This window comes from Polyodon spathula, chromosome 11 (assembly GCF_017654505.1).
Source record: "Polyodon spathula isolate WHYD16114869_AA chromosome 11, ASM1765450v1, whole genome shotgun sequence".
NCBI classification, from domain to species: Eukaryota; Metazoa; Chordata; class Actinopteri; order Acipenseriformes; family Polyodontidae; genus Polyodon; species Polyodon spathula.
Genome location: NC_054544.1, coordinates 13,068,994 through 13,084,474, shown reverse-complemented (window position 1 = coordinate 13,084,474; position 15,481 = coordinate 13,068,994). Strand labels below are relative to the sequence as shown.

Genomic DNA, 15,481 nt, shown 5'->3' with positions numbered 1-15,481 from the left:
TAATCAGACCAGAGTCACAAGAGGGACCGCAGGGCTAAATCTAAGGGTACCGGGTGACTTCAAACTGTGTTAAAGAAAAAAATGTTTAAAAATAAATTGTGGCAATAGCTAGATGTATAGATTATTTGATTCACACAATTTAAAATAAAATAAAAACACATAAGAATTAAAATGAATGCCGTGTTGTGTTTAGAAATCATCCCAGACCTTTATTTCACCGTCGGTTGTGCTTGGTTTAAATGATAAACCAGTAGATTTTTTTTAAGCAGATTACAATTGCATTGGTTCATAATTCCAAAAACATTGATAATACAAAAGTATTTTTATAGACGTATTTTCCCCTTAAAGACAACTTCAAATCGTCTCTCATTTTAAAATCATAATTTTACTGTCTTGAAACTTTACACGGTATTTACAATGTGTTTTTTGTTTGTTTGTTTTAATAATACAAAGCAATAAATTAACATTTTAAATATAAAACTAAACTTTAACATATAGAACGCTAAACACATTTATTTCATTAACACGTGTTCCATATTCACAAGTAAAATTCCATTTCACAATGCATCATGTATACAGCCACAGAAAACAAAAACAAGAAATATATGCATCATATTTAAATAGTACATTTATATACATCAGTCTGACTGTGCACTTTAAACGGTGCACCTCCAGAATTTCTTGGCATTGAGGTTTTAGAAAAGACTCTCTTTAAAGCTGCAAAACCTCATTTCAACGAAATGCTATTAAATATATGGATCTTATTTTAAACTATGGTTTTGCCAGATATCATATCCCAATTACAGGTTGGCTTATGGCTTTAATAACCCAAATAATGTTTGTGTCACTGCAGCAGTAAAAGTGGTATTTTTTAATGGACTAATAACTGTTTACAAATACACTGACACTTTTGTTTTAAATAAACTAACTATACAATTAAATTAATTTAAATAAAGTGTGGAGCACACAAACATACAGTCTATGACCAGTACGCAAATTTGACATTTATAGTAAATGTACAATTGATCATAAAGGCTCAAAACCGTGTTTACAACTAATTTTACAGCAGGGGGTCACAAAAATGGGATACAGCAGCTTTAATGACCTATATTTCTTCTCCATCCTCTCGCTCTCTCTCTAGACTCGCAACACAAAAAGGCATTCTTGTGCCCCTGCATGCAGTGTCTTTCTGCTCCCCGGCTGTTCTGTGGATGGGGTAACGGTGTCAGGAGGCTGATCTGTCAGCTGTCAGCATTTGGGAAAAAGCTCCGCATCGCATATGTGCCTGTCTGCAATGGACGAGGGTGCTGTGCATTATCGGCTTTAGCTGCCCGGTGAACCCTCTGTTTTGGACCAGCAGTGGTCTAGAGGGTGTGATGGGGGGGGGGGATTTCTTATCACATCAGATGGGGTTGCTGCATAGATTCTTGGTGTGCTGAAGGATACCATGAAGTGTAGCTGGGGATGTAAGTGCCCGACGACCCTGCTGACGTCTTGGCAGAGGACGCGTTCCAGACCGCGGGAACTGGAGGCGAGGTGGCAGACAGACTTCTGCCATTAGCTAATGCGCTCTCCAAAGATCCCCCGCCTTGCTTCAGCAGCTTCTTGAACTTGGATCGCTTGTTCTGGAACCAAATCTTTACCTTCAACACAAACAAACTTCTATTTAATAAATTTCTTAGTTTTAGTGAGCAATATTAATAAGCAATAAAAAGTAGCCCAGATTCACAGATACAACCATAAAAAATAATCATTATTAAAATTCTTAATTTTCAAATTCACGGATCTTTACACAAATGATCAACAGTTGATGTGTGTTGTTATGTGGCTTCAAAAGTATCTCAAAAGTAAAGCTCCATTAAGGCATTTTTATTTATTTATTATTTTATTTTATTTTAGCTTAAGCGACCTGAATGGAATTTAATCATTCTAGAAATTTGTCATTAAACACAAAATTAGAGAGGCAATCATTTAACGAAAAACGCGAATATTTGGCTGCAGTTACATGTTCTGTGGGCTATATCTAGAGACCACCTTTTGTATGACCGGGTATCTGAATATTTAATGCAAATACAATGCTTGTGTTAAACAAAATAGAAATGATGCATGTTTAAAATAGGCGTGGATATTAAAATACGATGGGAACATTTACTTTGGCTAAACAAGTGACAGTTTTGGTTTTATTAAAGTGACGATGATAAAATTACAAATAAAATAAAAAGGCAGACATCTTTTTTTTAGTTCTAAGAATAATTGGGATTACATTATCAGTATCAACAAAATCGATAATTGAAAGTCTGTGCAGACAAATTAATTGTAATAATTCAATATTTGTCACATCGTTTGCGTGTACATTGTTATCTCTCTATCGTTCGGTTATAGTTATTAATACATGTCAAGTATGTGGATAACAACACACAATACGTGGTAGTACAATGTAACCCTTACCTGTGTTTGTGTAAGCCCCATGGAAGCTGCTAGTTCAGCTCTTTCCGGGAGAGCCAGATATTGGGTTTGCTGGAAGCGCCTGTTCAAAGCCTGTAGCTGCAAGCTGGAATAAATAGTCCTGGGTTTGCGGATCTTTTTCCCTTTCCCGTTAAATCGAACTTCTCCACCTTCCACCACTGTGTTTTTCTCTGGCTCTGCTGAAGTAAAAAAAAAGAGAGAGAGAGATTTAAGAAAAAAAAAAGTCATCTAACAAACACTACAGCGAAGCAGTGAACTCCGCTCAGCAGTGCAAGTTTGCTATTTTCACAAGCTATAGTTTAGGTATAATTACCCTTAATTGCATACATTGTTTACAGCATTACGCAATTACCAAGACAAATACGTGAACATCTGGGTTGCTTTTTACCAGTTCAACGCTTGTTCGGTGGACTGAACTAGCAAAGCAACACGTTCTCTCTAACCTTTTGCAAAGTTTAGGATACACCGAAAAATATATTCTAGCGGTCTTACCTGCTTCCTCTAACCGCGTCTGGGTTAGAGTCGATCTGCTCTGATAGGACTGCACTGTGCTGATGTATGGACTTGAGGAATGGCTGCCGACCGAGCCGACATACGGATAACCTAGAGACCTCGGGAAAGACGAAGCAGTGCTGTATGAACTTTCGTGTTGAGAGTGACCCGCAGAATGTAAACAGTGCATGGAATAATGTCCATGAGACATGGAGGAAGGAGAGATTTGCTGACTTGGTGGCCCAAATTCCATGAAAACCGCCTTCCCTGAGACAGGGCTATTAAGACTTTCGGGCATTGCAGTCATTGTCATCTCTTCTGGCTGATCCCTTCTCTTCCTTTTTGTTTTCTTCTATGATCTCAGTGAAGGATGGATCCCAATTTAAGCTGATCTGATTTTTTCACTTTCCATTCATAAGAAAATGGAGTTTGTCTTTGTGAAAAGTCTAAGCATGATGCTGTGGATCTACACAAACTCGCCTCAAAGGTTTGAATCAACGATTCATGAATATTCAACATAATGAAGCGCTGATTGGTCCACTCCCTCCGTGAGCAACTGTGATTGGCGAATGCCTGGTTGGCTCCACAGGACGTGTAAAAGTCAAGCAAACAGCAAAGCTGGGTCCAGATTCGTTTACACCTTTTATAGTGAAATGCAGAACGTGTTTGTTGGAAATTGACGCAAAAAGTGAGGAGCAGAATATAATTTAAAAATGTACTGCACGAGTTTAACGTGTATAGGGATAATAGCTATTACACATTTTCTAATTGTCAAGTGCATTTAATATTTGAGTTATTTATCAAATGCAATATCAGGCTTTATGTTTCTGTTGACATGCTTGGAACGATGTCGTTGTAATGATGCTTTGTATACTAGGAAAAACAAATCTGTAACTAAATGTTTTATTTATTTATTAATCAATCAAAGAAACACAGGATGAAATCCATGCGGATTCCTCGTGGATTATGATGCTTGAATTGCATATATTAACACAATTAAAAAGATACATGATGTTTAATCTTAACACAACAGTACATTATTATTATTAGTAGTCGTAGTAGTAGTGTCATTCAACTCTATTTTATATAGCGCCTTTCAGTGGAACACCATCACAAAGCGCTTTCTAAATTGCATTATTATTATTATTATTATTATTGGACTGAGATTATGCTTAATCACATTACAAATATTAAACAGTTAAGATTATAAATAAAATATATTTCTACATCGATGTAAGTCATACATCAAATACCCGTGGAATGATATAATAATAATAAATAATAATAATAATAATAATAATAATAATAATAATAATAATAATCTAACTGTATTCAGTTATGCATGTATTCCAAATAATAACAACCTTTTATTTACAAACGTTAATAGCTACATGATTTCATGTCAAAAATCTGAATTTCAGTGTTGTGTGTGAACATCACTGCAGTATTGATTTCCTTCACTTTTTGCATATCGTCACGCTTTAAAATAAAAACATATTTAAATTGGTTCGACAGTGTAAAATATTGTTCATATTAACTTGTGTTAAAGGGGTGTGATTAAGGGCATACGATCGTGTAAAATAACTCGCCACTCGGCCTTGATTTGAAGAGCGAAGGAAACGTTAGCTTTTGTTTTAAAAGCAATACTACTCAAACAAGGGTATACTTATTCAAAATAATTTCTGATATAGCTTTGCAATTGTATACTCCTACTAGTGAAATTAAATGACCTATTTGAACTTAACATACATCAGTAGAGACGCTCTATAGAACGCGTCTGACAATGATATTAAATAAAACTACATGTCTAACCTGTGCCAGTGTTAAAATGGGCTTGTGAGCGTTCACACGTGCAGATGTATTACTTACTGATTCATTTGATTAAATGCTAGTCTCAAGTGCTGTAATCCACAGCTGAAGGCAGCCCTATTAGCATAACACTGATGTTTAATTTTCATACGCATAATTAACCATATATTTACCACTACTGGCAACATGTAGCCTTTCATCACTAAACAGCCGAGCGACAGCGAGTTGTCCTGGGGGTGAATTGTAAAAAGCAATAGCCATTACACATTTGAAAGGGTGTGGGGCATTTAAATTAACAAGTTCATTAAAAAAAAAAAAAAAAAAAAAAAAACCTTTCAAAATCGAGAATTGAAAAATGAAATCATAAAATACATTAATCAAACAAATACACCACATTACTATGATCGCTCTATTGTGTTCTAGCTTAAATAACACAAACTGCAGGCTATTTTGTTTCTTTATTAAAAAAAAAAAAAAAAAAAGAAGAAAGTTTTTCTGGTTCTGTAAATTCGTCTTCATTATTGAAATCTCGGGGGACGCTGTGATGTCTACCACCAACGGAAAATGTGTCATTTCCATTTTGAACACGTCAGAAAACAACAACGATCTTGAAAGATATTATTATTATTATTATATTATTATTATTATTATTATTATTATTATTTCTTTTTAAAGTCCACATGTTTTTGATATTGTGATTTTATGATGCGTGTTTAATATAATGCGGATTGTAAATTTAGCAACATTTTTAAAATTATTACCTTCCATTTAAAATTGAAACAATAACTTTTTTTTGACATCGGCTATGACCCAATTTGATAGTTATGTTTAAATTATATACAAATATCAAGAATATCGATTTCAAATGATCACCAACAATTATTTGGACCCAACTGTATGACGTATGGTATATATACACATTTAACATTGTAATTATAGTGTATGAGACACCATAAACTATTTTACGGATCTGAATAATTTACAATGCGGAGCAATTTGTATTCTGAATAAATGATAATTTGTGGGTTTCTAGTAAAAGACCATCCCAAATCCGAGCGTGTTATTGTCGCAAAAGGAGATTATTATATATCCACGTGTCACAGATGCGGTTATGATTAAGAACGAGTATGTTGATTGAACTTGTTGTGTTCTTAATGAATTGTATTTTCTTTTATTTTAAGTAAATGCACATTATTGTTCGAAAAAAATCTTTCTGACAGTAAAAGAAAAATGTTTGGCTGTCACTCTAATGTATTTGGGGATTCGATGTCTAAAGCAGTGACCAATGTGACCAATGTTTTCAAACTAATATATATATATATATATATATATATATATATATATATATATATATATATATATATATATATATATATACACACTATAGGGCTGTGACACCTGTTCCTAAATACAATGCACATTTCTGCGAATTTTTCGCAGGTTAGATGTTAAATTACACAGGATCTGATTTCATCAGGAGATCTGTAAATATTTAAACGTAACCTGTTCTGAAAGCCACTGTGGAATAACAGGACAAGCAGCTTTAAATCTTGTGACATCACTGTGATTGCATCCAGGCGCAGTCACGTTAGGCTACACATATACAACATGCATTAATATAGCATTCATATTTAAAGTAAATGGCATGGTAAGCTCTGGAATACCCTTTAACTCGTATCCACATAAGAGACGCGGTTTAATCATGTTATAAAACATCTTGCCCACCATAAATAACATCACTTCCAGTAATTTGCACTACGCAAGTCTTGTTACCACAGCAGTTGGTAAAATCCTGCAGTTCATAAAATTATTCCTGCATAAATGAATGATGCCAATAGACATAGAGAAACAATGTTAGACTAATTGCACTTAACACGATTATTCCCATTAAATTAGAAAATATAATTTTCCTCAAAACCTACGTCATCCATGCCAGTAAAAACTCTGTTCATGATAATACCAACATTTTGGCTTCCAATGTAGACTACTGCATTTACTGGTGTTGTTTATTACTGTGCACATTATATATATATCAATATAATATATATATATATATATATATATATATATATATATATATATATATATATATATATATATATATATATATATATATATATATCACACACACACACACACCAACACCACCACACAAAAATGTACAACCTTATTATTAAGAACATGACACAAAACCGATTGTTATTTTTATACCTTGCCGTTTTTTGTTGGGTTTCCCTTTTTTAAATTCTCTTTAGCCGACTTTTGATGTACATAACCTACACTTGATATTTCTATAGCGAAGGCTCGCGCAGTTGCAAAAACGAACGTCAATGCATTCAATTTACATAAGAGATGCAAACTAGCTCGATAACAACTATTAATCCTTAATTTAAAAAAAAAAAATAATAATAATTTTGTAACTCAAATCTGGTTAGGTACATGTGAATGTTGACCGAGTCAGAGCTCCATAAATTAATCCAGATTTAAACCTGGCATGCATTTTTTTTTTTTTTTTTGAAATTTATAAACAGATTACAATATTGCCGTTTTTACACAAAGTACGTCCTAATTCATTTAGGAGGGACACACACACACACGCACTTAATATAGTTTAATAAATAGATGATGTTACCATTTCTCTTCCTTATATATTGGTGTTAATCCTGCAAGAGACGCTCCAATCTTCATTTTATTCTCTATGAGCCATTTTCACACAGGCATCACTGGATGAACTAAATCCAACTGTTAGCCATCTGCACTGGCTGTGCTAACTCTCCACATGAATATCAAATTAAAGGCAGTTAAATTCCGTCATTGTGATTATCAACCTAATTGCATAATTGAACTTCAAGATGCAGAATAGGAATTTTTTAGGTGTGTTTTTTTTAAATGACAAAATGTGCCCATCGTTTCAAAGTTATCAAGGTTTCGTTTAGGTTTTATTATTTAATTATTATTATTATTGTAGATGTAGAACGTATCTCAAAATAACTTACATGTTATAGTGCCTGATTTAATTTTTTTTTTTTTTTTATGTCAATGGACATTTAATTTAAAATGTATTACATTAAAAGTACCTGCAATGTCAGACAAACAATTTTTATGTTCTGAATGTTGATTTGGTTTGTGTGTGTGTGTGTTTTGGTTTTAACCACTGTAACCAACAATTATGTAATTTATAACAATAAATAAAAAAAAAAATCACATCCTTCCTTAGATTTTCTTCAACAGCTGTAGTTATGGCAGTGGTACATTCTGGATACCTTGAAAAAAATCAAGTAACATTTTAACACAATGGATTTCTTGTATAACAATGAGCAATACAGAAGTGGACCAATTAAAATAGCGTTTGATACCAGATGTTATTTTTTATTTATTTTTTTTTATTTTTATTTTTTTTTTAAAGATAATGCAGTGATTTAGTGACCTGCAGCAAAACAATCCAAACCCTTTTATGACCTTGTCTTTATTGAACCCCTTTTAAAAAACAGGGGCTCGAAGATCAATACAATTAACACATCGTCTCAAAATATAACAATTTTTAAGTAACAACAATCTTTTTACACTATACTTATTTTGACGTAAAACTGCCCCACACAGTAATTCCCTTCCTGGTATTATATAGGTTTGCTGTTGGTTTTCCTGGGGCAGTCCCTATCGATTATGATCCTACCAACACAGTTGAATAGGCACATTTTAAATATTTGCAGTTGCACACCTGCCGATGAAAGGAAAAAAAAAAACAGCAATCCAATGTAGCCCTTTTCTAACACATGCATATCCTGTGATGCATATTATATCCATTAATTAACATAATCACATATAGGCTGTTACTTTGCCACTTCATTCTGTGTGTAGTAGAGCAATGATGGTTGGAAGGCGGAGGCACCAAACTATGGGCAACAAGATGCCACCACTATGGGTCAGTGAACGAAGTCAACATATCTAAGCGCTATTGCATTAACTGGTTAACATGGCTACCACTGGACAAGAGGTGGGGGTTTCATGAATAATTTCAACCATTTATGTTTAACAAATAAGTTAACCAGGAAATTCAGCGCTCTGTCACTTGAACTCTACTGCAGTTTCAATCAACAGAAATCTTCTTCAGGTAGTTTGGTCAGAATCTCTGTGCCTTCCGATGTAATTACTATTGTGTGCTCAAACTGTGCCGATCTGAAAGAAATGGTAACAATGGTAAAAAAATAAATTAAAAAAAGGAATACATTATTATCCAAGGATTAAAATAATTCTTCATGCAGCAACCTTTTAGCCCAGAGTTAATTGTTATAACCTACCTTGCAGATTCATTATAAAAACTACTTCTCACTATCAATAGGACCAAATGCTAAATAAAGGTAACATTCACACATGGAATTCAACCTAGAACATATCAAATGATTGATTTAGTGTTTTTTTTTTTGTTTGTTTTAGGATATGCAGCCACACTGGTGACTTGTGCAGGTCTCACATGTATTCAAGTTACTTTATTTTCATATATATACACTCTTTCCATGAAATAGACTGATGAGGTGAATCCAGGTGAAAGCTATGATCCTTTATTGATGAACTGTGTTAAATCCACTTCAGTCAGTGTTGATGAAGGGGAGACAGGTTAAAGAAGGATTTTTAAGCCTTGACACAATTGAGACATGGATTGTGTATGTGTGCCACTCAGAGGGTAAATGGGCAAGACAAAAGATTTAAGTGGCTTTGAAAGGGGTATGGTAGTAGGTGCCAGGCGCGCCGGTTTGAGTTTATCAAGAACTGCACCTCTGCTGGGTTTTTCATACTCAGCAGTCCCGTGTGTATCAAGGATGGTCCACCACCCAAAGGACATCCAGACAACGGCAGGCCAGTGGTCGAAAATGGCTCATTGATGAAAGAGGCCAAAGGAGGCTGACACGAATTCTGCAGAGCAACAGACGGGCTACAGTTAGTCAGCTGATAGTCCAGTACAACACTGGTGCCGAAAGACCCATAAAAGAATGGACAACTCATCATACCTTGACACAAATGTGGTATGGCAGCCGATGACCTAACAGAGTTCCACTTCTTTCAGCAAAATACAAGAAACTGCGGTTGTAGTGGGATAAGGAACGGAAACACTGCAGGATTGGAAAAACATTGCCTGGTCTGATGAATCCCAGTTCCTGCTGTTTCATGCTGATAGGGAGGATTAGGGTATGGAGAAAACCACATGAGTACATGCATCCATCATGCCGCGTGTCAACATTGCAGGCTGGTGATGGTGGTGTGATGGTGTGGGGTGTGTTTTCATGGCACAAATTGGGCCCCTTGATAAAAGAGGAGCAACATTTGAATGCCACAGGATATCTGAACATCATTGCCAATCAGGTACATCCCTTCATGGCAGCAGTGTATCCATCTGCTAATGGATTTTCAGCAGGAGAATGCCCCATGCCACAAGGCTAGGATTGTCCATAAATGGTTCCATGAATATGACAGTGAATTCAGCTTACTGCAGTGGCCTGCCCAGTCACCAGATCTCAATCCAATTGAGCATCTGTGGGATGAAATGGAATGAGCTATTCAGAGTAGAGATGCACTACCAGCCAACTTGACAATGTAGGAAGCATCAGAGTCAACAATGATCCTAATATTTTGTACTCAGTGTATATATATATCCATAATCATTAACTGCTTAATCCTTTACAGGGTCGCGGTGAGCCGGAGCCTAACCCTGCAGACACAGGGTGCAAGGTGGGGCTACACCCCGGACGGGACACCAGTCCATCGCAGGGCACCAGACACACACACACATTCACTCACAGGGCAATTTAGATCAATCAACCTAAACAGCATGTCTTTGGATTGTGGGAGGAAACCGGAGTACCCAGAGAAAAACCACACAAACACGGGGAGAACATGCAAACTTCACACAGACAAACCCCTAGGCCGGAATCGAACCCTGGACCCTGGCGCTGTGAGGCAGCAGCGCTAACTACCATGCCACCGTGCTGCCATATATATTATATATATATATATATATATATATATATATATATATATATATATATATATATATATATATATATATATATATATATATATATATATATATATAGACACACACAAAAGGCATAATACCACAGACGTCAAAAAGTTATAATTCCTCTAAAGGAAAATATATATGAACTTTGACTCATTCGACTCAGAGATCATCAATTTCAATTCAAACACAAAATGTCTTGTTTTCAGTCACTTGACAACACCCACAGTACATAAATGTTCATTAATTATCAACAAGATGAGAATATGTTTAAAAAAAAAAAATGTAAAGCTGGTACAATCGTATCTGAGAGAAACTGGAGAAACAGATAATGACACAGAACGTCTGTACGGCACTGAAACACTAAGTTTAAAAAAACCAAACTGTACTTCTGAATCTCGTCTTCTTTAATATTAGCATCTGAAGGGTATCCATGTATTATAAAAAATAATAATAGGATGGGCCTCTTCAGTGAGTTACAGGAAAACAATTCCATCTCTGGTTTCTGTGACAGTTTATAAATTACTCCACCTTCGGTCTCGTAATTTATGACGTCACAGAAATTCTCGATTAAATTATTTTTCTCTAACTCAGTGAAGCCAATATCTATCTATATATCTATCTCTCGCTCGCTCTCTCTCTTTCTCTCTGGGTTTAACAAACAAAATTGGTATAAACAGCTGATTTCAGTTTTCCTGGTTAGTACCAATTTTAACACACACTATTAAAAAAAGGAATGTTCAAATCAAATTTAATTTAATTTAATTTAAAAAAGACCTGTTAAGTAAAAAAATAACACTTCCCGCACCTTTTGTTGTCAACAGAAATTGCCGTCCATTTGTCCTTCAAGATTTTAAATTCAGGCGACCCTTCCATCAGGATGGGTTCTGTAATTATAGAACAATATGAAGGACCTGCAAAGCCAGTCTCCAACACACATTCAATTGAAACGTGGTGATATTTTCTGTACAGCAATTGTGCATGTCATATATGAAATTTGTCAATGTGGTCCAAGTCATAACAGGTTTCCTTGTAAAAAAAATAAAAAATAAAATTAAATCAACATGCCTAACATGTATCATTTACTTTATCCTAACTTAAAATATCTCTATGCTTCATCCAAGGATTCATCAACAAAGTCAACTGTGTGTATTTGTTGAAAAAACCACACTCAATAAATCCACAGTAGTCAAGTTACTGCTTTATCTATCTGAAAGTCAATTTATATTACTAGAAGCATTGTTTATCTACTAAGAGGTGGGCAATTGACAGTATTTTTGTTGAGTCATTGCTCAAACATTTGTTAGATGGTTCCAATGTTGGATATATATTATGTTTAGAATACATTTAGGAAGGGTAGAGAGATCCACTGACATGCAATAACTTGTTTCCATGGATGTCCTGCCCCTGTTTCCAGGTCCTTGATTTTGAGGAATATTTAGGGAGGAATTTATCTAGGGCAGAATTGTGTACCCCTGACTGGAATGTATTCACAACATCTGAGTTAACTGTAAATACAATATAATTGTATATCTCGAAAAACTGCTCGCTTCTAAATCTTTTGTAGTCATCTTTGTATTACTTTAGTATAAATACATGTTAATTTGGATTCATATGTTGTTGACTTTATGTGAACGAATAGACACACATTTGCCCATTTTCCCATTGGAAATAGTGATATTTTGAAATATCACTGTCCTGGTCACAAAAGCAAAGTTTGTGGGGAATAATAGCCATTTTCTATACTTTTGAGGCATAAGCAATTAGGAAATAACACTTACTACCCAGGAACAAAAATTGTGTTACATAGTGTATTCAGGGATTTGGTTTTTCTACATTTTATTGCAGTCAGGAGTAAATACAAGTATGTGGAACCATTTGAAGCAATTATCTAAGAAACATACATATCCAAGGCATTAAAAGGGAAAAGTGACAGCAACAAAATGACTAACCGATTGTGAAAGCCATGCCCTCTTCCATCAAAATGTCATGGTTATTGGCTATGGGGGGAAAAATAACATTCAATTTTACATGAGTGAATTCTGCATATACGTACCATGTCGACAAATGTGAAAGTATTAGATCTCAACAGACCTTTAAGTGGCTGACCAGAGATTCAAAACAGAGAACATAACAGAAATACTACAGTTTTTTAACTCAGTAAATTATTCCAAACATGTCACACACAGTGAATATGCATATGAATAGCTGCTTGTTCACAATTACTCTCTAAATCATCAGATGATGGTTCTCATGATTTGCCGTTCGTTAATGCAGGTCTAACTAAGAGCATTGGCGACCAAAGTCCACCTTTTATAATTCAAGTAATACCTGTTCCTGATTGGCTGACACAAGGGTACCAGTCATCACAGTGATTTCGTTTTTTGAAGAACTAGGCTGAGAGAGCCCACTAGAACTGTTCTTCCCACTGACTTCCCACAACCCCCAATATCAAATACCCGCTTGCCACTTAACTAATGATACAGCATCCCTAGTGTTTTCCGCTAAGGAACGGGAGTGTGCAGTTGAAGTGCTCAGAGCTCTTGCTTTTCATCTATGGGACACGTGGCCAGTTGCATAAAACACTAAAGTTTTAAGTTTAAGTGTAACACTTTAGGATAAATGTTCCCATAAGATACTGACTTATAGGCATTAACTTGCTTTGTACATTTAACTCAAGAGACACTTAAGGGGAAAACTGAGCAGCAATTTTTCAACCATGTTTTATTAGACTGAGCACTGGGTTTGATTTTGACCTGGAACATCTATGGGAAATGAGTTCTGTTACCTGGTAAAAACAAAAATTCCAGATGCACTATGGGGACAAAATAAGACGCTGCAGTGCCTTTGGTCAGCAGAAAAAAGGATGCAGAATCGTTGGGTCAATTTGGGGGAGGGGGGGTTTGGTAAAATTCAAGCAATCAGTAGAGCAGAAGAGGAATGCCTACTCATGGGAGAACAGCAGATGTTTTTACTGTTTTACTACTACAGATTGTACTTCTTTTATCTCTGTTACCTTAAATGTACCATCAGACCTTTCATCTTTAAGAAAAACCTTTAAAAAAATATGTAAAGCAACAACTTATCACATGGACGACCCATTGTACTGTACATGAAGAAGGAAGAACAATCAGAAGTAATTATAAAAATTCAGAAGCAAGTTTAAAAGAAATTGTGAAATAATAGTACAAGATGCAATAAAATGAGTTGGACAGCTGGTGAAACAGACACTGACAGACTGGATTACCTAGATATATGTATCTTATGGTAGTGGCCAGTACATTTAAAGTCACGATCTGTGATCTACATTTAAAAAAGAATATGGATGGTTTTAAAATGAGGTTTTTTTTTTTGTCTTACTGAGAATATGATGAGAAAACTTTATGATTATTATGTATTGTGTTCACATTTAGATTCAGCTTACCGTGATGCCATATTTCAGGATGACCATGAAAGTAGGATCCAATCCCATGACCAATAAAGTACGGGCAAACTTGTAGTCCATTGGCCAATGCTATCTGGCTGCAGTGCAAAAAATAAATAAAAACAACTTAAAAAATACATATATATTTTTGTACTAATAAATATTATATATATATATATATATATATATATATATATATATATATATATATATATATATATATATATATATACACATACATACACACACACACACACTGTGATGAGTCAAAAGGGTTTCGGTCTGTGATTCAGCCTCCCGACAGTAGATGGCATCAAACCAACTCAGGACTTCCCTTACCAAGATCTCGTGACCATGGCAAAAGTCATCTTTTTGAGGGGCGGAAGTACAAGTATGTAAATTCCAGCCACTGGAGTCAAGTGAAGGATAAGGACACTTGTTGGTTGGGGATTGGTGTTCCACTGACTACAGAGGCGGGACATTACATACTAAAGGGAACGTACTAGTGTGTTCGGGATTGGTCCGAAAGTAAAATAGGCAGAGTAACGGGTGGAGGGAGAGATTAGTTTGGAGCAGCGGGATTTTTGAAAATTTCAACTAACATTTCTTTTGTCTTTGTTTTGTTTATGTCTGGTACGCCACAAAGACGATTAAGGAAGAGTTCTCACGATCTGTTTTGGATTTTTACCCCTGCACTCCCTCCCTCACGCCGTTTTGTTTTCTTTTGTTATTTAATTATTTTGTTGTTGTTGTTGTTTATAGAAAATAAAAATAAATTATTTTATTTCTGTACACATAAATTACTGTCTGGACATTCCATTTAATACACTCTCGCCTCACACATGGTGTCAGAAGTGAAAATGGATCCAGCTACAGTTTTGGCAATGTTTAGGGAGCAGGAGGAGAAGCGAGAGGAGAGAGAGACACGGCGCCAGGAACAGCTCACCCAGTTCTTTGGACAGCTGGTGGAAAAACTATCAACATCAACATCAGAGAAAGCGGTCGCCCAGATGTTTGCAGCTCAGCCAAAGGTTCAGAAGAGGACCTCGGAAGATGATCCCGAGGCTTTCTTGATTACTTTTGAGAGAGTGGCAGAGGCTGCAGAGTGGCCTAGGGAACACTGGGCCATGAAATTGGCACCCTGCCTGACAGGGGAAGCTCAGGCAGCCTATCGAGCCCTGACTGCCACGGATGCAGGGAATTATGATAAGGTTAAAGAAGCCATTCTCTCACGCCTCGGGATCACAAAGGAAACATACCGGCGCCGTTTTTGGGAA

The 15,481-nt window shown here is 35.6% G+C and overlaps 2 protein-coding genes across 3 annotated transcripts in view; both read right to left on the bottom strand.

Annotated features, from left to right (window-relative positions):
* Positions 1–183: 183 nt before the first annotated feature.
* LOC121323310 (homeobox protein DLX-1-like) lies at positions 184–3,996 on the bottom strand. 2 transcript variants are annotated; one of them, XM_041264297.1, is made up of 3 exons: positions 2,959–3,996; positions 2,449–2,645; positions 184–1,643 (listed from the first exon to the last, which is right to left on the bottom strand). In XM_041264297.1, the coding sequence occupies exons 1-3, from the start codon at positions 3,269–3,271 to the stop codon at positions 1,398–1,400; spliced, it is 756 nt and encodes a 251-aa protein (XP_041120231.1). In that variant the 5' UTR covers positions 3,272–3,996; the 3' UTR covers positions 184–1,397. The 2 variants fall into 2 exon arrangements, with proteins under 2 accessions (XP_041120231.1, XP_041120232.1); XM_041264298.1 differs by having other exon boundaries at positions 2,449–2,642.
* Positions 3,997–8,807: 4,811 nt separating this feature from the next.
* Positions 8,808–15,481, bottom strand: part of metap1d (methionyl aminopeptidase type 1D (mitochondrial)) — a 35,934-nt gene continuing 29,260 nt past the window's right edge. The window contains exons 7-10 of the mRNA XM_041264296.1: positions 14,205–14,302; positions 12,733–12,780; positions 11,589–11,667; positions 8,808–8,943 (exon numbers count right to left, since the gene is read on the bottom strand). Of these exons, the coding sequence (XP_041120230.1) occupies positions 8,859–8,943; positions 11,589–11,667; positions 12,733–12,780; positions 14,205–14,302 (310 nt within the window). The 3' untranslated portion in view covers positions 8,808–8,858. The remainder of the gene's footprint in view (positions 8,944–11,588; positions 11,668–12,732; positions 12,781–14,204; positions 14,303–15,481) is intronic.